This window comes from Bufo gargarizans, chromosome 8 (genome assembly GCF_014858855.1).
Source record: "Bufo gargarizans isolate SCDJY-AF-19 chromosome 8, ASM1485885v1, whole genome shotgun sequence".
NCBI lineage: Eukaryota > Metazoa > Chordata > Amphibia > Anura > Bufonidae > Bufo > Bufo gargarizans.
Window position 1 is genome coordinate 75,518,297 of NC_058087.1, and position 27,737 is coordinate 75,546,033.

At 43.8% G+C, this 27,737-nt stretch overlaps 1 protein-coding gene across 1 annotated transcript; it reads right to left on the bottom strand.

The window, feature by feature from the left end:
• Positions 1-9,617: 9,617 nt before the first annotated feature.
• LOC122945687 (queuosine salvage protein-like) lies at positions 9,618-20,652 on the bottom strand. The gene is made up of 5 exons (XM_044304832.1): positions 20,503-20,652; positions 17,993-18,343; positions 15,002-15,261; positions 10,667-10,862; positions 9,618-9,989 (listed from the first exon to the last, which is right to left on the bottom strand). Exons 2-5 carry the CDS (start codon positions 18,327-18,329, stop codon positions 9,757-9,759), a joined length of 1,026 nt encoding a protein of 341 aa, XP_044160767.1. The 5' UTR covers positions 18,330-18,343; positions 20,503-20,652; the 3' UTR covers positions 9,618-9,756.
• Between the last annotated feature and the right edge of the window lie 7,085 nt (positions 20,653-27,737).

Genomic DNA, 27,737 nt, shown 5'->3' on the forward strand with positions numbered 1-27,737 from the left:
TTGCGGCTGTCAGGTACCAGGGGTTTGCGGATGTCTGATACCACCGGCCTGCGGATGTCCGTCATCACAGGTTTGCGAATGTCCGGTACCCGGGTTGCGACAAACATGTCTGCCAGCTCAGCAGCTTCTTTCACAGACTGGGGCTTGCGCTCCAGCACAAACTGTCTCACATCTGTAGGGCATATCGCAAGGAGTTGGTCATGGATCATCAAATCCTCAAGGGTAGCATAAGTCTTTTCTTTAAGAATTCTAGTCCATTGGCGGAATGTGGTGCATAAGCGGCTAGCCACATCCGCGTAAGAGTCTGTGGATCCTTTCAGGATGGCACGGAACTTTCTCCGGTAAACCTCAGGGGTTAACTGGAACTTAGCAATTATGGCATCCTTGATAGTCTGATAATCGCAATCTTGGTCTGTGGGTAGTTCCGCAAAAGCATCCAGCGCTTTACCAGTCAGCTGAGGCGTCAGGTGTAGAGCCCACTGATCCTCAGGGATGCAGAACTGGCGGCACGCTCTCTCAAACGAGCGTAAATATAAATCAATGTCCCCGTTTTTCTCCATAACTGGAAACCTTGCTTTGGGGACCCCGGGTAGAGGAATGCCTCCTGCAGCAGGAGTGTTAGGAGAGGCAGACCGCTCGGCCTGTCTCACTTGGGCCAGTTCTAGTGCACGCTGGTGCTGCAGCACTTCTCTCTGAAGCTGGAACTGCCGCTCCTCTCTTTGCTGCTGTTGCTGTATCTCCAGGTAAAAACGTAAATCCGCGCCAGTCAGGCCTGGCATCAACTGCTGGCTCATAGGGCCCAAGGCAGTGAAGTTCAGTCCAGAGCTGCTTGTTCCTTGCTGAGGGTTAGCAGGAGCTGTGGACATAGCGTAATCCAGGGTATCCACATCACCCGGAGCTAAAGTAGCAACATCAGCACTCCCATAGCTGGCGATGCTGGGTGACGTTGAACGAAGGGGCAGCGAAGCCTCCCGCACGGGATTGGAATCCTCCATCGCTTGGCCGTCTCTCTCCGTCAAAGCTTTGATCAGCTGTGATCGATTTTTGTTCAGAATGGCAATGCCTTGCGACTCACACACGGCTTGTAAGTCGGCGACAGACCAACTTAGGTAATTTGGAACTGAATCAGACATTCAGAAAAGAAGAGAAAAAGAATAGGATATAGCAAGGAAAAGGTGGAAAATGTAAACCAATCTATTCCTATCAATGTGCACCGTTTTGCACCCGGAACTCAAGTTCCGCAGGACAGGATACTAAGTAACCACTGTCCTATTGTTATGATTGCGCAAAAAGCTGCACTTGTCAGTTCTTTGTGCTCTGATCTCCCAAAAGCTGACTTCTGCCTGGTTTTGGGTTCTGCTATCCCACTAGCTGCCACCAATGTGACGACCACCCGCCAATCCCGTCGTACTATGCCACAGTTGCCATACAGGTCTCGTCAACTAGAGACTCCTGGAGGCGAATCCACTGTGAGCACAGAAGACGTTTAAGATTGGTTGGTGGGCCCAGAAAGGATGCAATCACGATTGTATGTACAATCGGTAAAAATAAAATGACTGATTTCACGCTGGAAATCAAATTAATTTGCTGCCACCACTCTTCGTATTGAATCGGGGCGAAGAGACCCCGGCTAGCTAATCCTAAAGGGACGAAACGGTTATTTGCAACCTAGCTAGTACATTAACAATTTATAAAAATAACACAATTTGGTAGTATGTCTTCTGAGGACAGAGCTCTTAGCATAGATCAGGTCATCAAGTAACAAGGGCAAAACTGGAACGATGAAATCGTTAGTTTTTATTCTAAAACTACACACAAAAATATATATATTAAAGCTGACAGATAAATATACCTGCCAGGTGAACAGATTGGTTTGGATAGAAATAGTTAGAGGTGGAAGGGAATAGAATGTCTGTAAGTTCAGAATTACCGTGGTAGTGTCCAGTAATAGGCAAAGTCTTTGAAATAATAATCCAAGATGGTGGGGTGCCCGTGTCCCTGCGGGCGGTCGAGATGTTAGACGACGTCAGATGGTAGATGAAGGACCTAGGACCTGAGTGTGTCACTGTTTTTACCTACTCTGAAGCGGGGAGTGGTTATGACACGTTCAGGTCCAGCCTTGGGTAATTGGAACAGGGGCAGTCCTTTGCCCCATAGGGAGAAAACCTGGCAGCATCTTTGCTTCGCCCATTTCTCCATATCCCGTAAGTCCAATCAAGAAATATAGTAGATATTGATAATCAGTACAATTTTACGCATCATCTGATAACAAATACGACTAGAAGATAATACAGGGTGCCCGAGAACCTTTATATCTCAGAGCGGGAATCTCTGATTTGTCCGCGGGTTTCCTAGAAGGTGGGTTAGGAGAACCAAAACCATCTCTGAAAAGATGGTTCCTTTCCCATTTCCATAACCCATGAAATATTAGGAAAATATGGGAAAAATATGAAGCTTATGGATTGGAGGTGACTTTCAGGTCATTTTCCCTCCTGTACCAGCCAGCTGTGTGATAAGGATCTGTCCTTTTCTTCTGAAGCTCGCTGCCCAGGCTAAAGGTGTGAGACCCCTGCTGGTATTGGAGACACTATGGCTGCAGAGAGACAGTTTTTTATGAGGTTCTGTCAAGAGAATACCAGATTGATGGGTACTTAAACCTGGCATGGGGCAGGAAGATTCTTTAGCAAGAAGGTGCTAATTGTACCTCTGATCTGTGAGTTACTCCTTTAGTGAAAGAGAAGATTCTTAGTGGAGGCTCTTTTGTCTTTGTGATTGAGAAATATGGCGCATTTGTGATTTCCTAGTATCGCTGTGGATCGCAAAGCGTCACACGGTGTTGGGTCAATTTATTGCATACCAGGGATCATGGATCAGTTTGAATACATCAAAATACTTGAAGAGGTCATGCTGCCTTATGCTGAAGAGGAAATGCCCTTGAAGTTGGTGTTCCAACAAGACAACGACCCCAAACACACCAGTAAACGTGCAACATCTTGGTTCCAGACCAACAAGATTGACGTTATGGAGTGGCCAGCCCAATCCCCGGATCTTAATCCAATAGTAAACTTGTGGGGTGACAAAAATGCAGTTTCTGAGGCAAAACCAAGAAATTGAGAAGAACAGTGGAATGTAGTCCAGTCACAGATGTACAGCAGTTCTCAGAAACAGTGGTTATACAACTAAATATTAGTTAAGCGATTCAAAGGAAAGCAAAATCTTCAAACATTTTTCAGTTTATATAGTGAATGTTTGAGTTTGTACAGAATAATACAAACACTGCTATTTTTTTGAACAGTCACTTCAATTTTTTTAGAGGAACAACACAAATTTGATATATTTTTCTTCATGTTTTAATTTGGAATAGAATGTGTAGTGTTCCCAATGCATTTGTGTGTATGGAAATAAAAGCTATTAGAAGGATTTTGAGCTTTATTCACTTTTTTAAACACACTGCTATTATTTTGAACACAACTTGTACGTATGCATAAGTCCACACATTATGTGCTTTGTCAGTTGGAGAGTCAAAGTATCAGTCACATGACACAGCTGAGGACCGGAAGGAAGTATACAACTCACAAAGATAAATATACTACCTTCACTACACTTTACATTGTGGCCAGAGAATAAAATGGTTTGTGGGAATGCTGTGAGAGCAGGTGAAATAGGAAAAAAAAATCACACATTTTTGCGGAAAACTAGTACACCAAAATGTTTGACTTTTTAGCCTAGCCTAGTTTTTGGCCCCCAAGACTCAGTACATGGCGATGTAAAATATACTTTGGCAGTCCTTTAACCAGCTCCGAACCGCCGTACGCAGGATTGCGTCCTGCCGGCGGTCCTGCTCTTCTGGGTGGACGCATATACGCGTCCTCCCGCGAGAGCCGAGATTTCCTGTGAACGCACGCACGCGCTCACAGGAACGGAAGGTAAGAGACAGGATCTCCAGCCTGCCAGCGGTGATCGCTCGCTGGCAGGCTGGAGATGTTTTTTTTTTAACCCCTAACAGGTATATTAGACGCTGTTTTGATAATAGCGTCTAATATACCTGCTACCTGGTCCTCTGGTGGTCCCTTTTGTTTGAATCGACCTCCAGAGGACACAGGTAGCTCAGTAAAGTAACACAAAACACTACACTACACCCCCCCCTGTCACTTATTAACCCTTTATGAACCACTGATCACCCCATACAGACTCCCTGATCACCCCCCTGTCATTGATCACCCCCTTGTCATTGATCACGCCCCTGTCATTGATCACCCCCCTGTCATTGATCACCCCCCTGTCAGGCTCCGTTCAGACGTCCGTATGATTTTTACGGATCCACGGATACATGGATCGGATCCGCAAAACGCATACGGACGTCTGAATGGAGCCTTACAGGGGGGTGATCAATGACAGGGAGGTGATCACCCATATAGACTTCCTGATCACCCCCCTGTCATTGATCACCCCCCTGTAAGGCTCCATTCAGACGTCCGTATGATTTTTACGGATCCACGGATACATGGATCGGATCCGCAAAACACATACGGACGTCTGAATGGAGCCTTACAGGGGGGTGATCACGCATATAGACATCCTGATCATTTCCCTGTCATTGATCACCCCCCTGTCATTGATCACCCCCCTGTAAGGCTCCATTCAGACATCCGTATGATTTTTACGGATCCACGGATACATGGATCGGATCTGCAAAACACATACGGACGTCTGAATGGAGCCTTAAAGGGGGGTGATCAATGACAAGGGGGTGATCACGCATATAGACTTCCTGATCATTTCCCTGTCATTGATCACCCCCCTGTAAGGCTCCATTCAGACGTCCGTATGATTTTTACGGATCCACGGATACATGGATCGGATCCGCAAAACACATACGGACGTCTGAATGGAGACTTACAGGGGGGTGATCAATGACAAGGGGGTGATCACGCATATAGACTTCCTGATCACTTCCCTGTCATTGATCACCCCCCTGTCATTGATCACCCCCCCTGTAAGGCTCCATTCAGACGTCCGCATGTGTTTTGCGGATCCGATCCATGTATCCGTGGATCCGTAAAAATCATATGGACGTCTGAATGGAGCTTTACAGGGGGGTGATCAATGACAAGGGGGTGATCACGCATATAGACTTCCTGATCACTTCCCTGTCATTGATCACCCCCTTGGCATTGATCACCCCCCTGTAAGGCTCCATTCAGACGTCCGTATGATTTTTACGGATCCACGGATCGGATCCGCAAAACACATAAGGACGTCTGAATGGAGCCTTACAGGGGGGTGATCAATGCCAAGGGGGTGATCACCTCAAATACACTCCCTGATCACCCCCTGACATTGATCACCCCCCTGTCATTGATCACCCCCCCTGTAAGGCTCCATTCAGACGTCCGTATGTGTTTTGCGGATCCGATCCATGTATCCGTATATCTGTAAAAATCATACGGACGTCTGAATGGAGCCTTACAGGGGGGTGATCAATGACAGGCGGGTGATCAGGAAGTCTATATGGGTGATCACCCCCTTGTCATTGATCACCCCCTTGTCATTGATCACCCACCTGTAAGGCTCCATTCAGACGTCCGTATGTGTTTTGCGGATCCGATCCGTGGATCCGTAAAAATCATATGGACGTCTGAATGGAGCCTTTCAGAGGGGTGATCAATGACAGAGGGGTGATCAATGACAGGGGGTGATCAGGGAGTGTATATGAGGTGATCACCCCATATACACTCCCTGATCACCCCCCTGTCATTGATCACCCCCTGTAAGGCTCCATTCAGACTTTTTTGGGCCCAAGTTAGCGGAAATATTTTTTTTTGTTTGTTTTTTCTTACAAAGTCTCATATTCCACTAACTTGTGTCCAAAAAATAAAATCTCACATGAACTCACCATACCCCTCACGGAATCCAAATGCGTAACATTTTTTAGACATTTATATTCCAGACTTCTTCTCACGCTTTAGGGCCCCTAAAAAGCCAGGGCAGTATAAATACCCCACATGTGACCCCATTTCGGAAAGAAGACACCCCAAGGTATTCGCTGAGGGGCATATTGAGTCCATGAAAGATTGAAATTTTTGTCCCAAGTTAGCGGAAAGTGAGACTTTGTGAGAAAAAACAAAAAAAAAAAAATCAATTTCCGCTAACTTATGCAACAAAATTTTCTATGAACTCGCCAGGCCCCTCATTGAATACCTTGGGGTGTCTTCTTTCCAAAGTGGGGTCACATGTGGGGTATTTATACTGCCCTGGCTTTTTAGGGGCCCTAAAGCGTGAGAAGAAGTCTGGGATCCAAATGTCTAAAAATGCCCTCCTAAAAGGAATTTGGGCCGCTTTGCGCATCTAGGCTGCAAAAAAGTGTCACACATCTGGTATCGCCGTACTCAGGAGAAGTTGGGCAATGTGTTTTGGGGTGTCATTTTACATATACCCATGCTGGGTGAGAGAAATATCTCGGCAAATGACAACTTTTCCCATTTTTTTATACAAAGTTGTCATTTGCCGAGATATTTCTCTCACCCAGCATGGGTATATGTAAAATGACACCCCAAAACACATTGCCCAACTTCTCCTGAGTACGGCGATACCAGATGTGTGACACTTTTTTGCAGCCTAGGTGGGCAAAGGGGCACACATTCCAAAGTGCACCTTTCGGATTTCACCGGTCATTTTTTACAGATTTCGATTGCAAACTACTTCTCACACATATGGGCCCCTAAATTGCCAGGGCAGTATAACTACGCCAAAAGCGACCCCATTTTGGAAAGAAGACACCCCAAGGTATTCCGTGAGGGGCATGGCGAGTTCCTAGAATTTTTTATTTTTTGTCGCAAGTTAGTGGAATATGAGACTTTGTAAGGAAAAAATAAAAAATAAAAAATCATCATTTTCCGCTAACTTGTGACAAAAAATTAAAAATTCTAGGAACTCGCCATGCCCCTCACGGAATACCTTGGGGTGTCTTCTTTCCAAAATGGGGTCACTTGTGGCGTAGTTATACTGCCCTGGCAATTTAGGGGCCCAAATGTGTGAGAAGTAGTTTGCAATCAAAATGTGTAAAAAATGGGCTGCTAAATCCGAAAGGTGCTCTTTGGAATATGTGCCCCTTTGCCCACCTTGGCTGCAAAAAAGTGTCACACATCTGGTATCGCCGTACTCAGGAGAAGTTGGGGAATGTGTTTTGGGGTGTCATTTTACATATACCCATGCTGGGTGAGAAAAATATCTTGGTCAAATGCCAACTTTGTATAAAAAAATTGGAAAAGTTGTCTTTTGCCAAGATATTTCTCTCACCCAGCATGGTTATATGTAAAATGACACCCCAAAACACATTCCCCAACTTCTCCTGAGTACGGCGATACAAGATGTGTGACACTTTTTTGCAGCCTAGGTGGGCAAAGGGACCCACATTCCAAAGTGCACCTTTCGGATTTCACCGGTCATTTTTTACAGATTTTGATTGCAAACTACTTCTCACACATTTGGGCCCCTAAATTTCCAGGGCAGTATAACTACGCCACAAGTGACCCCATTTTGGAAAGAAGACACCCCAAGGTATTCCGTGAGGGGCATGGCGAGTTCCTAGAATTTTTTATTTTTTGTCGCAAGTTAGTGGAATATGAGACTTTGTAAGGGAAAAAAATCATCATTTTCCGCTAACTTGTGACAAAAAATAAAAAGTTCTATGAACTCACTATGCCCATCAGCGAATACCTTAGGGTGTCTACTTTCCGAAATGGGGTCATTTGTGGGGTTTTTCTACTGTTTGGGCATTGTAGAACCTCAGGAAACATGACAGGTGCTCAGAAAGTCAGAGCTGCCGTACTCAGGAGAAGTTGGGGAATGTGTTTTGGGGTGTCATTTTACATATACCCATGCTGGGTGAGAAAAATATCTTGGTCAAATGCCAACTTTGTATAAAAAAATTGGAAAAGTTGTCTTTTGCCAAGATATTTCTCTCACCCAGCATGGTTATATGTAAAATGACACCCCAAAACACATTCCCCAACTTCTCCTGAGTACGGCGATACAAGATGTGTGACACTTTTTTGCAGCCTAGGTGGGCAAAGGGACCCACATTCCAAAGTGCACCTTTCGGATTTCACCGGTCATTTTTTACAGATTTTGATTGCAAACTACTTCTCACACATTTGGGCCCCTAAATTTCCAGGGCAGTATAACTACGCCACAAGTGACCCCATTTTGGAAAGAAGACACCCCAAGGTATTCCGTGAGGGGCATGGCGAGTTCCTAGAATTTTTTATTTTTTGTCGCAAGTTAGTGGAATATGAGACTTTGTAAGGGAAAAAAATCATCATTTTCCGCTAACTTGTGACAAAAAATAAAAAGTTCTATGAACTCACTATGCCCATCAGCGAATACCTTAGGGTGTCTACTTTCCGAAATGGGGTCATTTGTGGGGTTTTTCTACTGTTTGGGCATTGTAGAACCTCAGGAAACATGACAGGTGCTCAGAAAGTCAGAGCTGCCGTACTCAGGAGAAGTTGGGGAATGTGTTTTGGGGTGTCATTTTACATATACCCATGCTGGGTGAGAAAAATATCTTGGTCAAATGCCAACTTTGTATAAAAAAATTGGAAAAGTTGTCTTTTGCCAAGATATTTCTCTCACCCAGCATGGTTATATGTAAAATGACACCCCAAAACACATTCCCCAACTTCTCCTGAGTACGGCGATACAAGATGTGTGACACTTTTTTGCAGCCTAGGTGGGCAAAGGGACCCACATTCCAAAGTGCACCTTTCGGATTTCACCGGTCATTTTTTACAGATTTTGATTGCAAACTACTTCTCACACATTTGGGCCCCTAAATTTCCAGGGCAGTATAACTACGCCACAAGTGACCCCATTTTGGAAAGAAGACACCCCAAGGTATTCCGTGAGGGGCATGGCGAGTTCCTAGAATTTTTTATTTTTTGTCGCAAGTTAGTGGAATATGAGACTTTGTAAGGGAAAAAAAAAAAAATCATCATTTTCCGCTAACTTGTGACAAAAAATAAAAAGTTCTATGAACTCACTATGCCCATCAGCGAATACCTTAGGGTGTCTACTTTCCGAAATGGGGTCATTTGTGGGGTTTTTCTACTGTTTGGGCATTGTAGAACCTCAGGAAACATGACAGGTGCTCAGAAAGTCAGAGCTGCTTCAAAAAGCGGAAATTCAAATTTTTGTACCATAGTGTGTAAACGCTATAACTTTTACCCAAACCATTTTTTTTTTTTTCCAAAACATTTTTTTTATCAAAGACATGTAGAACAATAAATTTGGCAAAAAATTTATATATGGATGTCGTTTTTTTTGCAAAATTTTACAGCTGAAAGTGAAAAATGTCATTTTTTTGCAAAAAAATCGTTACATTTTGATTAATAACAAAAAAAGTAAAAATGTCAGCAGCAATAAAATACCACCAAATGAAAGCTCTATTAGTGAGAAGAAAAGGAGGTAAAATTCATTTGGGTGGTAAGTTGCATGACCGAGCGATAAACGGTGAAAGTAGTGTAGTGCAGAAGTGTAAAAAGTGGCCTGGTCATTAAAGGGGTTTTAGCTAGCGGGGTTGAAGTGGTTAAAAAACTAGACAGAGACATGAATTATAAAATATTGGAAATTATTTATTTACTTACAAATCATATGCAAATATAAGTAAAAAAAAAAAAAAGCCTTTGAGTCATCATATAAACTTTGTATCCCCAAGTATGTTATTACAGCATGTTGTACGCAGCATAAAAGCCACTAGTAATAGATGCAGCGCACTCTGTGAAAGGGTACAACATCTACAGCCTTTCTGTTGTCACGTGCAAAGTCCCACAAAAAGTTATTGATGAGTATAGGATTGACTTCATGGCTTATTTTTCCTCCCTTCTTTTTGAATAGTTCCTGCACATGCTCATAAATCAGCTCCACAGCCCAGATAGAGCAGCCCCTGATCTCCATCTCCTCCTGATCTCCATTATGAAACAACCAACCTGTAAGAAGAAAGAGGAGCTATTCAAAAAGATCCAGCGAATCAAGATATATTTTGCCTCTTGTTAATGTACACTAGCACATAAGGACTTTTCTCTTGTAGTAAATGTAAGATGTGGGGAAGAGGATTCAACAATCAATAGAACTGAATATGAGAGGAACGACCGCAACAATCGTTCCTTCCACACTCACTTTATATCGGCCTGTGTAATAGAGGATAGGTCATCAATATGATAACCCCGGACAACCCCTTTTAAATTTAAAAATGATTTTCAATATCTCATTTTTACACTGTGATACGATAGTTTGAAATTTTAGGCCCAAAGCCAGAGTCTGTTTGTCAGAAGCTGCATTTTTGTGTGTATTCACATATAGGTGTATGTACCGTAACTGTTCAATCCAGGTAGAAAGGTCTCCATCACAACAGTGCTCTTGACAGAAATCAGAAGGGAACATGTCATTAGAGCTTGTCGGTAGTGCAGACTCAGAATTTCAGTCAACCATATATCAGTCTTGAATTAAAATATTTTTCCACATTTTATGTACAGTATATTACTGCCATTTTAACAGGTAGGTCTCATTTGTTATTGTAATAGCTCTCCTTACGTCCATGAGATAAAAAGGAGCGTGTAAGTGGTGAAATGGAAACTAGTATTACTCCTCCTTGAAGTGTACTGACCTTCTTTTAGCTTTTTCACTAGCTCTTCCGAATATCTAATGACTCCAAAGTGAAGCAAAGTTTGAGGAACTCGATAGTCAGCAAACATGGTTATTTTGTTGATGTCATAGAAGGAGCCCTCGTCTTTTCCTTCTAGTACTGCCCAGGTGTCTCCCACAAGGATCTGAGCACGCTTATAGAAGGCCACCTTCTTACCCTGGAGAAGATTAAAAAAGGTTGTGAAAAGATTGAGGCTCTAACCTACAGCTGGATGTCTCCTTTAATTGCTTTGCATGCTGGGTAACAACCAATATGGCTTCCTTTACAATCCCCACAGGAGCGGTTGCCGACTTTCCCACATTCCTGACCTGCAAACCAGTTCAGCACTGTATTTGTCAATACAGGAGTGTGAAAGCGATGGGTGACAACCCTTATGGGACTTGAGTCCAGACTGATTGTCACCCAGCTTTATAACTACAAAATAGCTGAGCAGAACAACCTGGCAGAATGGTCACAAACTTATATTATTGTAATAGGCTGCTATTGGTAATGTTGAGAGAGATCAGTAAAAGATTACAAAAATTACAGCTACCTAAATGATTATTTTAATGGGTGCTGATGCAAACCAAAAAACCCCTTTAAGTGGCATTACTTTTTGTTTAATTTTATTTTTTTTAAATATTTTATTGACTTTGCATATCTCATGACACAAACCAGAATTGACATCAAAGAAATGTACAAAAATACACAACAAAGTGTGAAAACATGAGAAAAACATACATTTCGCAATACTGTCTTAGGCTACTTTCACACTAGCGTTCTGCTTTCAGCTCGTGAGCTCCGTTTGAAGCTTCCGTCCAGCCCTGATGCAGTCTGAATGGATGCGGATCCGCTCAGACTGCATCAGTCTGGCGGCGTGCGGATCCGTCCAGACTTACAATGTAAGTCAATGGGAACGGATCCGCTTGAAGATGACACCATATGGCTCAATCTTCAAGCGGATCCGTCCCCCATTGACTTTACATTGAAAGTCTGAACGGATCCGCTCAGGCATCTTGCGCACTTAGAAATGTTTCTAAGTTATTAATGCAGACGGATCCGTACTGAACGGAGCCTCCGTCTGCATTAATATGATCGGATCCGTTCAGAACGGATCCGATCAAGCGCAAGTGTGAAAGTAGCCTTACTGGGTTACAGAAGTTTATCTTTGAGTCACATGATACGAATAAAGGCATTTATTTTCCTTTAATTCTAAACTGTTGAGTGCTGTCTTGCTTAGACAAGGTCAAACAGAATAATAAAACGAATGATACAGAGGATACAGCTACAACTGGAGGATTACAAGAGAAGTGACAGTGAGGGGTACACAGATAGGCCATATGTCTAGTTAAAATTTCTGTAGTGTTTCCAAACACCCCAAGTACGCTCAAACTCAGAGCAAGTACTCATTTCCCAGTGTGCTAACTGCTCCATTCTATAAACCTGGTCACATTTGGCGAGCCATTGTGGCATTGTTGGGGGAGCAGTAGCTTTCCAGTTCGCTGCAATTAATATGCGTGCTGCTGCCAACAAATGTCGGAACAGGCGTTCCTCTTGTTTGGTAGTGGTGGTTAATGGGATCATCCTCAAGAGGCAAAATTGTGGTGTTAGGTACACCTTTTTATGGCTAACCTTGGTCAACGTCTCACACACCATCAATCGACATGTCCACCAAATGTGAAGGAAAGTGCCTGAGTCTCTGAGACATCGCCAGCAGATCGGTGATGTTGTGGGAAAGAGCTTATGCAACTTCACCAGAGTATAGTACCATCTGGTAAGAAACATGTTAAAGAGGTGTTCTCAGGTAATTGCAAACCCTTAAAGGGGTTGTCCAGGTTCAGAGCTGAACCTGGACAGCCCTCCATTTTCACCCAGGCAGCCCCCCTGACATGAGCATCGGAGCAGTTCATGCTCCGATGCTCTCCTTTGCCCTGCGCTAAATCGCACAGGGCAAAGGCATTTTTCAGAGTTCCGGTGACGTACCGGGCTCTCCATGGGGCTGACAGGAACCCCGGTGACGTCACCGGCACTGATGGGCGGGATTTGGCTCTGCCCTAGCCAGTAAAACGGCTAGGGCAGAGCTAAAGCCCGCCCCTCAGAGCCGGTGACGTCACCGAACACACTGCTGGGCGGAAGTTACCGCCCGGCAGTGTGTTTATTAAAAACAAAAGAGCCTGTGCCCTGCGCGATCTAGCGCAGGGCACTGGAGCGCATCGGAGCATGAGATGCTCCGATGCTAGGCTCAGGGGGGCTGCCGGGGTGAAAATAAGGGTATGTCCGGGTTCAGCTCTGAACCCGGACAACCCCTTTAAGGACCTTGATAAGGTGCAGCTGGTGTATACTGGTGAGGTTCGATGGTGGGAAATCTGGATTCGAGTTGCACACTACCCCAGTATTGACTCTCAGTATATCCCAAATTACCTCAGTATTATTCTTGCAGGCTTCAGTTAATGTGGACCTAAACTCTGGAATGGAATCCCATAAGACACCCCTAACTTGGAGCAAAGGAGTCAAAGGTTGTGTGAGTAAGTGGTCGGCCAGCCAAGAGTTCCAGACCTTAACTGTATTTCTCGTTAGTGGGTTAGATATAGTTTTAAGAATGTCTATTTTGTAATGTTTAGCCAAAAAAAAAAAAAGAGCGTAAAGGTATTACTTTTTGTTTTATAATACAAAATTGAAGTAAATTTAAATGGGCTATCCCACAAAAATAATTACTACTCAAGGAACAGGGCATTTTAAATTAAAGTGTAACTGTCATATTTTTGTATTTGCTAGTTTATTAGAGCTAGGCATGTATACCTGAGTTAGTCTGTCAATGATTGTCAAAAGATCTGTAATTACCTTATAATAACAGCTTTCATTAATGTCCTCTGTCCATTTCCACTGCTCCCTTAAAAGAAAGTTGGTTTGTCTGTCTCTGGCTAAGGGAACTTTCACACTAGCGTTAGAAGTATCCAGCAGGCAGTTCTGTTGCCAGAACTGCCTGCCGGATCTGGAAATCCGTGTGCAAACGGATATCTTTTTTTTCCATTAGACTTTTCTGGAATAACGGATCAGGTATTTAGAAAAAACTGTGCATGCGCAGACCGGAAAAACGGATACGGCGATTGCGGCAATTTCAGGAACACTTGGTACCGGATCCAGCATTAATACATTTCAATGGGTCCGGCAAGTGCGGTAGTGCTCCGGGACTTTGGCCGAAAAAATACCGCAGCATGCTGTGGTATTTTGTTCAGTCAAATACCGTACAAGGGACAGAAATTCTGATGCATATTGAACGGATTGCTTTCCATTCAGAATGCATTAGGACAAAACTGATGTGTTTTTTTCCGGTATTGAGACCCTTTACCGGATTTCACTACCGGAAAAGAATAACACTAGTGTGAAAGTACCCTAAGAAGACAGGAAGACAGAGGGTGGTCTTTCACACTACATGCCTGCATTAGGCTTCAGAGTGAGGAGGCGTGTCTCAGTAATCCAATCTGAATGCTGCTTGCTACAGCAAGTGTGTATGGGAAGTGAGGGAAAGCAGTTTTGACCTCAGAGAACTGGTAGAGGAGCCATCTTCAGAAGGTCCTCATATTGTAAATGTTTAAATAGCCGTAACTAAGGGAAAAACTCAAGGAAAACAGTGGTATGTGAAGAAACTAAAGAATTCTTTATGCATAATTCGCCGCCAGCAGTAACATATGCTAAAATTGATTTTTTTAATGAAAATTTGACAGTTACCCTTTAAGTTTTATTGCACTATACATGCAATAAAAAATATTGTTTTGCTTATGTACATTACATTTGCCTCTCTGGTGGCGCCCGCTGCTGTCTACCCTTGTGGTCCACCTTCTCCTGCAATCAGTCGTGACTACTGACGACTGCTAACATGCTCACTAGTTCCCATTCTCCCTTTCCTTTTCCCTCAGTGCTGGCATAGTGATCCCATGAAGAAGCCGGTGAAGCAGCCCTGATTACTTTTGTCCCCTTTCCTTCCTAATACATAGAAATATATAGCTATATCTTTGTAGACACTGGCGAATGAGATTGTATGGACATTACATACCATATGTGTCTCTGGGGATATATGTCTGGGACTATTTTCTATGCAAGAAAGGAAGCAGTTAACAATAGATCATTTCAACGCATTCTGGGAAATGCTGCCCAACCACAGAAAGGGAAGAATGTCCTCCAGATAAGTGGCTAAAGAGAGTTTTAAGTTTGTCGGATAAACCATTTAATTAAGAATTTGACGAATATGCTACTCTGATACTGTTACACTAATATTACACTTTATAGAACTGTTTCTACAACTGGCAGTACTCTAACCTGGTAGACAGCTTCATCTCTGTAGGATGGAAAGTTCTCTATCACCAGCTGCAAGAGTTTCACTGCACTTCTTTCACTCTTCTTTACACAGTTCAGAAAAGAGCCTCCAAACTTTTCCATCAGGATCTTTCCAGTCTGATGAAGGATCTCAAGACGAGTTTCAATCATGGTGATAGGAACATCCGTGTCAGAACGGAAAACATACTTTAGCTGGTCCAGTGATACAGTGGAATAATATGACGGCGTAGTGATTGGAATTCCTGGAAATGTATAGGGGAACATTTATTAAGGATCTTCGTTGTGTTCAGAATCAAAGGCATAACTTGAAGTTCCTGTGCCCCAGTGAAAAATCTGTACCTGCACCTCCACCTATCCTGTGCCATTTATAATGCTAGGTATGATGGATACCTCTGTGCCCCATTCAGCTACGCCCACATTCAAAATACAAATTTGATAAATCCTTTTATCTTAGCACTAGAGATGAGCAAATCGTATGTCACAGGTGCAAAATTGACAGAAGCAGGTGAGGTGTCAGGCCCTGTCAATCAGGAAGGAGGGAGCCTCTCAAGTAGCAGGGACAGCCCCTTGTTTATCAAGAACGCTGATGAACAAATTGATTCACTCATCTCTCTTTAGGACATTATCAATATTACATAATTAGAGTTTATATACTGTAGTTTAAAAAGGACACAGGTAGTTCAAGACCATCCTTTAATCCTACAGTGTAGACTGAGAGGAAGGCAAACAACTCTATGAGGAAGGTGGCAAGTGTCCGAATTTTAGTGGTAAATATCCAATTCCGCTCCGGGTTGGCAATCAGAATAAATCCTTGGACCAATATCCCATCTCCAGACTAATATCTGTGCTGTTCATAGGTAATAACGCCAAATTTGATAATCTGACTAATACCTTGGTCGCTCTCTTCTTGTCATGTACATACAGTATATACCTTTTTTTGATGCACCACATGATTTCATTTACTTTGACAGTAGCTGTCAGTTACCTTGGTCCAATCTGGAGTTTGCTACCTAATAGAAGCTGATCAGATTAGTTTGAGAGTGACTGATCCCTCATAAACTCCAGGATATATCTCTTAAAAAACATTTTAATATTATTGACACCTAAGTTATAGAAGAAATTCAACTTCAGAAGCAGGTAGGTAAATTGAATGGGCTATCACATCTGGCGGAACGCTGAGCAGAAACCAGAATTTCATTGGATTGTCAGGTCTCATTTTTTTATGTACAAGATAACTTGTAAGAACGTGGTGTGATAGGATGGAGGAACCAAAACGCTCTCCACGGAAAGACTATGAAGTACAGGGTGGCCTAAATGCACAAAGTATTTCCATGTCAATGTTTCTATTGCATTTTTGTGGCATCCCACACTCTGTGGTTCGCCGTTTGGTTAATGCTGCACATATCTCAGCCCTTTGGCTCCTCCAATGATTTGCCTTGCAGTTACACAAGGTGCAGGAGATCATAAGGACGGAGGATCTCACCGCTTTGCTCAGAGGTGGGCAGGATAAGTTTCTAAAATCTTGCCATCATTGGACAATGTTGAAGGATTCTTTAGAATTTCGGCAGCTTTTTTCTTCCCTTTCTTTCTCTTTTGTTGCTCATTTCTTTCTTTCTCTTTTGTTGCTCATTTCTTTCTTTCTCTTGTTGCTCAATTAAGAGTTTTATATTTTGATATATATCTCTTATCTCTTGCACTTTTGGGCCTTATGCCTTGTGCAGAGGAACTAATTGTTTGTCCCTGTCAATACAGTGTGCATTCAGCTTTCAGGGTTTATTATTGTCTTTATAATAAAAAAGGTAACTAAATTAATTTAAAAAAATCTCCAAAAGAAGGCGTTCATCTATCATCTGAGTACAGTGGTCAGTTCCTAACCAGAACTGCTGTTGGATACCTCAGATGCAACTTATCCTATGCAGTTGTTAGCCTTCATAACTGCAATGTATTGAAATTATGCCTCTATTTAATGGTATATTATCACCTTTGAATTATATACAACTAGATATTAAGCCTGTTACAATAACGGATGCTAGAACAGTAGAGCATAAACATTAGTAGGAATAGTCTATATTAAAGAGGACCTTTCATCAGGCTAGCTCTAGTTTAATTATTATCCTACCTTACAGGGCAGCCCCCCCCCCCCACCCCCCCGATGCCATGGCAGTTAATTTTTTTCTACAGAACCTCACGTTCCTCCGCTGTTGGCTCCGTATATTTTGCCGCCTTATATTATAATGAGGCGACTCGGTTATACTAGGCGGAGACTTGTGTTTTTCCTGGGAGTGGTTATCTTCTCCCTGGCTGTGAGCGCATCCAATCAGAGCGCCCCGCTCTTAGCCAGGGAGAATGAGCTCAAGTTCTCGCGAGAATTGCAAGAACTTGAGCGTGTAGACATTCTTGAGCTCATTCTCCCTGGCTAAGAGCGGGGCAGAGCAGCAGCCCGATGGTTAGCCCCTCCATACAGCGGGCCCTAAGGACCATGGCATGGAAGGGGTTAAACGGCCGGCATCGGGCCAGCACCGATGTCAGTTGTTTCAAGCAGAGTGTTAGCTGGACATTACAGCTAACACTCTGCGCCGCTCTGCCATCCTCAGCCGAGAGAGAAGCTGCACTCTGCATCTCCTGAGCTGAGAGAGAAGCTGACAGCGGTGGGGAAACTGTGGCAGGAGTGGACGGCGGCAGGGGAGCTGTGGCCTCGGAAGTATCTATGGGCAGTCAGGCTGCAGGGAAACTTGTGTGTAGCGCTGTGTCCTGATTGGACGCCGCACATGCCCAGTGCAAAACTGGTGACACACACAGACACAGCGCACTCACACAGGGATTTTATTATTATAGATTACATGATATAATTTTATTTCTTATGGATTGCATAAAAAGACAGAAAAGCAACAAGTGTTTTTTTTTGCAGGAAACAAGTCGATGACACAGAAAGCATAGGATGTATGGATACCATAGCCACAGTCATATACTAACCTTCATCCAAGGAACGATTTATGGCAGCACAAAATGACCAGTAGCCACTATACTCCTTTCCTTTGTACTTGACCAAGTACTTCTTATCTTGATTTTCTGACCAGAAGGAGAAGTTCAAAGTGTCTGCAAAAAACACCCAGTTGACAGCATCTTCCCCAGAGCCCTGTGGGTTTAATTCATGGAGGAATTTCCATCCCTTCAAGGTGAGCTCCTTACGATCAATCTTCTCAAAGAGCTTCTCAGCGAGGGAGCGCACACCCTCCGTGTCCACAAACACATGCTTGCTGTTCTCAGTGATGAACTTGCCAGTCTCTCTGGGTCCAAGTGGAGCTGCCATTCTGATTTACTGTCCTGTGATGAGACTGAACAGTCAATATCTCTATACATTTGAAACAGTCCAGTTTGTGCAGGTATCACACTGCATCCCATTATTATATAGTGACATAGTAAATACAAATTATTATACTGTAGTTGTTATATGTGGAAATAGCGCAGTGGTTACGGGGGGTCGCTAAGTTCTGGGATGGAGATAGGGAACTATGCCTTTAAATAACTTTTAATGTCACTGACCACCTAAAGGCATAGTTATATGACAATTGTGATATAGCTTTTGTAGTGTTTCCTGCCACATTAAGAAAATCAGTCAGTCAGTAATTATTTTTGTAAAAACTTCATGGTTTGGTGCAATTATCAAAACGCATATTTGTTTATTAACGATGTTTGATAATACCCCTTCAAAAGTGTCTCACCATAAAAACGTATCACCTAGCCACAGCGGTCATATGCCGTTCCTGCACAGGTTACCACTGAGGCCAGTGAATAGCCGGCAGTGGTCATATGCATGCTGACAGCACGTTGCACTTCCTGTTTAATGAGGACTGGAAGCAGCAGAGACGGGAGCTTGGAGATGGACCCAGAATGCTGGTAAAAGGCGAGTCTTTTTTTTTTTTTTACTTTGGCACCCTGCTTTAGGCTTTAACTTTTTCTAGATCTCCGATGTACATGTACAAGTCTGGTATTTAAAATAGGGCCCAGGGCTAATGTCTGCAATTAGCGATAACACCGATTGTGTGGCGATCGGGGAGCTGTTGGTTCATTCTGAAAGCTCTGGTCATTATGAAAAATAGAGCTGTAGTTTCTATGGAGCCCGGTAGGTGGGAGGGCTGCATGAGAACATAGAAAATCTGCAATGAACTGCATTAGCAATTCAGTGCAATGTATTGCTTATCATGGTGCTCTAGGGCGACTTAAAAAAAAAGTTTCAAAAAATATTAAAATTCAAATCACCCCCTGTTCCCCATAATTAAAATGAAAAAAAATATAAAACATTATAGGCATTGTCGCATCCCAAAACACCTGTACTATTAAAATATAAAAAATATTATTGCCATACAGAGAATGGTATAACAGAAAAAATAACAAAATAGACAATTTGCAATTTTTTGTCACTTCACCTCTCAAAAAAAAATTATAAAAAGTTACACACTTCAAAATAGTATCAATAAAATCTAAATTGACCTGCAAAAAATTAGACACCACACAGCTATGTACACATAACTATAACAAAATAAAAATTCCAGTATCAAAACAAAATAAAAGCAATATAAATGTGGTATTGTTGTCATCATAGTAAATGAAGGGCACAAGTTAATTTTACCACATAGGGAATACAAAAACAAAATCCATAAAACTGTGACGGCATTGCTTTTTTCTTTCCAGCTTCTCACTAAATCGTATGCAACAATAAATGGTGCCCTAGAAATTATAACTTGTCCCACAAAAAACAAGCCCTCATATGTGAAGGGAAAAATAAAAAAAAGTTATGTCTACAGGGAGGAAACCAAAGACTGCAGGGTCCTGAAGGGGTTAATAAAACAATTTGTGAAAGTTATATAACTAAACTATCATTAAAGTCAATAATACCAAAATACATAACGCACTGGATAAACGAATGAAGCAACAACACACTGTGGATCCGTTCAGATAATACAACCGCATGCATCCGTTCAGAACGGATCTGTTTGTATTATCTGTAACATAGCCAAGACGGATCCATCTTGAACACCATTGAAAGTCAATGGAGGACAGATCCGTTTTCTATTGTGCCAGATTGTGTCAGTGAAAACTGATCCGTCCCCGTTTGGCTCAGTTTCGTCAGACGGACACCAAATGCTACAAACAGCGTTTTGGTGTCCGCTTCCAAAGCAGAATGGAGACCTTTTCCACTCAGAATGCATTAGGGCAAAACTGATGCGTTTTGGACCGCTTGTGAGAGCCTTGAACGGATCTCACAAACGGAAAGCCAAAACGCCAGTGTGAAAGTAGCCTTAGTCCCCCATAGCAACTAATCAGATTCCATCTTTCACAGCTCCTTTGGAAAATGAAAGGTGGAATTGGTTCTACCTTACACCAGTTGGATAAATCCCCCCCACTGTGTATATAACAGGCTGATGGGATACATAAATGCCTGCTCCTCCAGTAAAGTCGCAGCTAATGAAATGATCACTTACCTTGGCCTTGCAGGAACAATGTGTGACTGTCACAGCAGAAAAGAACTTGTATATAAGCAGGAAACCGGACACGTGAATTGCAGGGAAACTGCACACGTCATATGCTACTGGACAAAATCAGTTACTTTGGAATAAACTAATGAGTGTTACAACATCAACAAACTAAACATGAGAGCACAAGTTCACAAGGAGGGGGAAGAGTCTGGACTTGTTTTTCATGACTCATATCCCAAACAATCATTTCATGGTTGAAATTTCATAGCCTCTTTCTGGCTACTGTTATCAATGTGTTTGTAAGATAACTACATGGCATATACTAATGTATCCTTTATTGATATTTTACGCCATTTTCATAAGGTATGCTCCTTGTTGGCCAAGACCCTTGTGCTGCCCACATGGAGGTCCCGTCCATAAAATGGCTGCTGACAGACGGTCATGTGGCCAGACAATTCATTGTCTCTTCCATGTAAATACACTGCACCTGCCATCTGTACTTGCTGTTGAGAGTTGTGCATCCAAAGTCACAGGTACACATCCATAAAGATAACATGCAGACAGCAAACAAAATACATATGGCAGCACATCATTATACATGCAAACAAAAGAACTAGGGATTAGGGGAGAGGCAGTTCTGTAGTGTTGGGGACCCATCTGCAGAAGCCACTTTGACGTTGGTAGATGGGCCCGACACACATTTGATCAAAAATATGCGTGAAGGACCTCTATGCGGACAGCATAGATTTCCCTTAGAACAGGACATGGCTTATGAACTACAGCAAATTCTGCAGAATATCTACAGTCTCTATTACTAAGTGCCATATTTTCATCTTACATACACATTGGCCAACAGTAGCCAGAAAGTGGCCACTGCTTTAACTGATTTTATTCTCTATGACAAAGAAGAACCTGAGTACATTGCTTGGCTATCTCCGGTGTTCACATAGAAATAAATGGAGCAGTGATACACATTTCCGACCAGCCACTCCGTCCATTTCAGGGGGGCTCCATAGGGTACGAGGCCTCCATTCTCGTGAACGATAGGGGTTCCAATGGTAAGATCCCTACCAATTTAATAGTTATCCTCTATCCAGTTGATAGAGCATAACTATTCAATGCATGAATGTTGGCTTTAGGTTAAAAGGGTTCTCTAGGATACAGATATTAATGACCTATCCTCTGGATAAGTCATTAATGTCAGATCAGTGGAGGTTTTAGACCCAGCACCCTCACCAATCAGCTATTTCAGGCTGCTGTGGCACAGTAAGGGCTCTTTCACACGAGCAGATGCAGTGCGTGGAATCCGCTGCGTGAAAGACAGCCAAGCCCCGCTCCGGACAGCAGAGACACGGGCATTAACATGATTGCCTCTCTGTGACCTTTTTACAACAAAAACAGTGACAACTTGATCTCACTGTGATTTTGTAGTACAAAGATCACAGAGAGGCACGGAGCATTATCAATCATGTTAATACCCCGTATCTCTGCTGTCAGGAGCAGGGCTTTGCATTCTTTTACACAGCGGATTCCACGCACGGCACCCACTCGTGTGAAAGAGCCCTAAACCTAGCTGATAGCTCCTGAGGATGGGTCATCAATACTGTATGTATAGCCTGAAGAACTCCTTTAAAATAACTATTTACTTACCCTTTAAATCTTCCACTCCCAGATGTCAGTTCTGTCTTTGTTTAAAAGGTTGCAAAAATGAGACGTACCAACAAAAGACTGGCTACAGATATGATCTCTATAAGGTCAAGTTCTAATCACTACAGTAAAAAAAAAAAAAAAAAAAAAAAAAAAAAAATTATTTCTTATCCCAACTCAGCTTATGTCCACATTTTAACCTCTTAAAGGGGTTGTCCCACAAAGTGTCACGACCGCTATCCCAGCAGCAGTCGTGTCGCACCAGACGGAGGGGAAGGGGGACCCTTATCTACGGATGGGAAATAGAACGGTCACCCCTGACTAACCCTAAGCTGGCACCTGTCTGCCCTGATACCCTAGACGGGGTTTGAACCCGTGCGGCGAGCAGGATGCTTAAACCCTCAGTCACCCTAACAAGACTAGACTGGGGAAAGGCAGATGGGAGCACTAGTCACCATTACTCAGGTCTAGGAGAACAACAGGGGAAGACAGCAACAAACAAACAATCTATAACATAAATAGACTTATCCAGTCACGAGCAGAGAAGGTGATCCCAAACAACGACAGTCCACGCCAGACAAGAGCTCCACAGCAATACCGTCAAACGATCTCCTTCAAAGGCCACAATAGCACTGGAAGTAAGGACTATATCTGGCAATGACTGCAAGTGAAACTGAAACTAATATAGTAGCTGGGAGTGGCAGACAGGACTCACCTGAGAAGGATGCCTACAAACTCCCAGTCAGGACAAAAAGGTTCACAAGGCAAAACCCGGATGACATACCCTGAACCACGGAGCAAACTCACAAGCTATCGCGAGTAGCAAGTCGCTGCGACCTTCTCCTCCCAGACCTGTCTGGATCAGTCACAGTCGTGACAGTACCCCCTTTCTACGAGGGGCCACCGGACCCTCAAGACAAGGCCTCTCCGGATGGGACCTATGAAAAGCCCGAATGAGTCTGTCCGCCTTTATCTCTGATGCTGGCACCCACATTCTCTCTTCGGGACCATAACCTCTCCAGTGCACTAGGTACTGAAGAGAGCGGTGAACATATCGTGAATCAACAATCTTTTCTACCTGAAACTCAAGACTGCCATCAACAACCACCGGTGGAGGCGGTAGTGGCAATGGTTCAGGAGGTTTTACATATCTCTTAACCAGAGATCTGTGGAAGACATTATGGATCCTTAGAGTCTGAGGTAGCTCCAGACGAAAAGCCACCGGGTTAATGATCTTAATTACCCTAAAAGGACCAATAAATCTCGGACCTAATTTCCACGAGGGAACCTTCAACTTGATATTTCTGGTAGACAACCACACTAAGTCATTCACCCCAAGGTCCGGACCTTCCGAGCGTTTCTTATCAGCCACACGTTTGTATCTACCACCAATTCTCTTCAAACTTTCTTGCACACTCTGCCACACTGATGAAAGTGAAGACGCAAATCGTTCCTCCTCTGGAATCCCAGACGGCCCCCCCTCACTAAACGTACAAAACTGAGGATGGAAACCATACGCACCAAAAAATTGTGACTTATCGGTGGATTCTTGACGACGATTATTAATGGCAAACTCGGCTAACGGTAAATAAGATGACTATTCCTCCTGATTTTCAGAAACAAAGCATCTCAAATATGTCTCTAGGTTTTGATTGGTACGTTCAGTCTGACCGTTGGACTGTGGATGGAAAGATGAAGAAAACGACAGATGAACCCCTAAACGAGAACAAAAAGCTTTCCAAAATTTAGAAACAAATTGGGTACCACGATCCGAAACAATATCGGAAGGGACCCCGTGAAGCTTCACGATGTGGTCAATAAAGACCTGAGCCAGTGTGTTAGCATTAGGCAATGCGGTAACAGCAATAAAGTGCACCATTTTACTGAATCTGTCAACAACTACAAGAATAACAGTCTTCCCAGCAGATACTGGTAGATCCGTAATGAAATCCATTGATAGGTGCGTCCAAGGCCTGTTGGGGATGGCCAGAGGTAAAAGACGCCCTGCCGGACGAGTATGATCTACCTTAGAACGAGCACAGGTAGCACATGCAGACACAAAATTCAACACCTCCTGGCGCCACTTAGGCCACCAGAACCGACGAGACACTAATTCAGAGGTTGCCTTACTACCTGGGTGTCCTGCCAGTGTGGAGTTATGGTGTTCTTTTAGTATCTCCAGGCGTAAATTTTCTGGAACAAACAGTTTACCCGAGGGGCAGGAGGCCGGGGCGTCCCCCTGAGCTTCCAACACCCTCCCCTCTAAACCTGAGTGTAATGTGGAGACCACCACCCCCTTTTGCAAAATAGGCTCTGGTACCTCAACATCACCCCCTCCAGGAAAACTTCGAGACAATGCATCCGCCTTAGTATTTTTTGCCCCCGGGCGATAGGTTATTACAAAATTAAACCTAGTAAAAAATAACGACCACCGAGCCTGTCTAGGGGTGAGACGTTTAGCAGACTCCAGATATAATAAGTTTTTGTGATCAGTAATCACCGTGATGGGATGAACCGCCCCCTCCAAAAAATGACGCCACTCCTCAAAGGCCAACTTAATAGCCAAAAGTTCCCTGTTGCCAATATCATAGTTCCTTTCTGCAGTAGACAATTTCTTCGAAAAGAAAGCACACGGACGCCATTCACCAGGGGACGGGCCCTGAGAAAGTACCGCTGCCACCCCCACCTCTGATGCGTCAACCTCTACAATAAAAGGAAGCGAGACATCTGGCTGTACGAGAATAGGGGCCGAGGTGAATCTCTCCTTCAGAGATGTAAAGGCAGTTTTGGCTGCATGTGACCATTTGGAAAAATCGGATCCCTTTCGGGTCATGTCCGTCAGTGGTTTGACCACCAAGGAATAGTTCTTTATAAACTTTCTATAAAAATTGGCAAACCCCAGGAAGCGTTGCAATGCCTTCAGGTTCTCAGGCAGATCCCAGTCCATAATCGCCCAGACTTTCTCTGGATCCATGCGGAAACCTGAATCTGACAACACATACCCCAGAAATGGCAGTTGTTTTACGGCGAACACACATTTCTCTAATTTAGCAAACAATTTGTTGGCCCTTAATATCTGCAGCACTTGTCTCCCATGGATCTTATGTGTATCCAGATCCGGAGAATAGACCAGGATGTCATCAAGATATATCACAACAAATCTCCCGATAAGGTGACTAAAAATATTGTTGACAAAATGTTGGAACACTGCAGGCGCATTAGTAAGACCAAATGGCATGACCAGATTTTCATAATGCCCTTCCGGAGTATTAAAAGCCGTCTTCCACTCATCCCCCTCTTTGATGCGAACCAGGTTATAGGCTCCTCTGAGATCCATTTTGGAGAACCATTTAGCACCAGCAACCTGATTAAAGAGGTCGGGAATGAGAGGAAGAGGATAGGGATCTCGGATAGTTATCCGGTTTAATTCCCGGAAATCCAGGCAAGGACGCAGGCCCCCGTCTTTCTTTTTAACGAAAAAGAACCCTGCAGCCACGGGTGAAGAAGAGGGTCTGATGTGTCCCTTAGCCAAACTCTCCGAAATATAATCTTTCATAGCCTTCCTCTCCGGGCCGGAAAGATTGTATAACCGGGTTTTAGGTAGTTTTGCCCCAGGTAAAAGATTAATCGGGCAATCATATGGACGATGAGGTGGTAACCCCTGACAACCCTTCTCAGAAAACACATCCATAAAATCTGACAGAAAGGCAGGTAGAGATGTTACAGAGAGTGTAGAGCACCTACTACTCAAGCAGTTGTCCTTACAATGTTCACTCCACTCCACAATCTCCCCGGCCTGCCAATCCACCACTGGATTGTGAGTCACCAGCCAGGGAAGCCCCAATACCATAGGAGCCGGAAGACCGTCCAGGACATAACAAGAGATATGATCTTTATGGAGGTCCCCTAACTGCAGATGGATATTATGGATGATCTGAGTTAACTTTCTCTGAGTAAGAGGGGAGGAGTCAATGGCAAAAACAGGAATAGTTCTGCGTACCGGTTCCGGAGTAAAACCCAGAGCCTGAGCAAACCGTGAATCCACCATGTTGACCCCTGCCCCACTGTCCAAAAAGACGGAACAGATCTCAGTCTTATTGCCCGCCTCAACAGTAGCAAAAACTGAGACATGCGTATGGAGGAAACGAATACGCCCAGACTGTTATCCTCCGCACAATCTGGGGACTCTAGTTTTCCGGTGGCTCCTTTGTTTGTGGTCTCTTGGGTTCTGAGGGACATACTTTTACAAAATGACCCCTCCCCCACAACGAAAACAAACCTCTGACCTACGGCGGACCTTAGGAGGATTCACCCGTCTAGTGGCGCCCCCTATTTGCATTGGTTCGACTGGATCATAACAAACCGATCCCTGCCCCATAGAAGCCTCTGTAGAATTTAATAGTCTCTCCCTGAGTCGTCTGTCGATTCTTATGGACAGAGACATAGCAGCCTCAAGAGACCCAGGGACCTCGTATACCGCCAGCGCGTCTTTTAATTTTTCAGACAACCCCTGGCAGAACTGACTCCTAAGGGCCGAGTCGTTCCATGATGTATCAGTAGCCCACCTACGGAATTCGGAACAATATAGTTCAGCCGACCGGTTCTCTTGCCGAAGTCTACGTAGCTTAGACTCAGCCAGTGAGACCCTGTCCGGGTCATCATATACGAGACCCAGGGCTTCAAAAAACTCCTCCACTGATTGTAAGGCCGGAGAGTCTGATGGTAGGGAGAAAGCCCAAGCCTGCGGATCTCCTTGCAGGAGCGAAATTACAATGCCCACCCGTTGTTCCTCACCGCCGGAGGATCTAGGGCGTAACCTGAAGAACAATTTACAAGCTTCTCTGAAGGTTACAAATTGGTCTCTCCCTCCTGAGAACCTATCAGGTAAAGCCACTTTTGGCTCAGGAGTATCCTGGTTTCCCGTAGCAACGGTGGAACCCAAGGATTGCTGCTGCTGCTGCAGCACTGTTGCTTTTAATCCTGCCACTTCAAGGGATAACCCCTGTAATTGATTCGCCAAAACCGTAACCGGATCCATAGTGGAACAGAAAAATACAAAGCAAAACAGCAAGCAAAAAAAAAAAAAAAGAAATGTCACTTTTTTTTTTTTTTTAAATGGCCAGATATACTGTCACGACCGCTATCCCAGCAGCAGTCGTGTCGCACCAGACGGAGGGGAAGGGGGACCCTTATCTACGGATGGGAAATAGAACGGTCACCCCTGACTAACCCTAAGCTGGCACCTGTCTGCCCTGATACCCTAGATGGGGTGTGAACCCGTGCGGCGAGCAGGATGCCTAAACCCTCAGTCACCCTAACAAGACTAGACTGGGGAAAGTCAGATGGGAGCACTAGTCACCATCACTCAGGTCTAGGAGAACAACAGGGGAAGACAGCAACAAACAAACAATCTATAACATAAATAGACTTATCCAGTCACGAGCAGAGAAGGTGATCCCAAACAACGACAGTCCACGCCAGACAAGAGCTCCACAGCAATACCGTCAAACGATCTCCTTCAAAGGCCACAATAGCACTGGAAGTAAGGACTATATCTGGCAATGACTGCAAGTGAAACTGAAACTAATATAGTA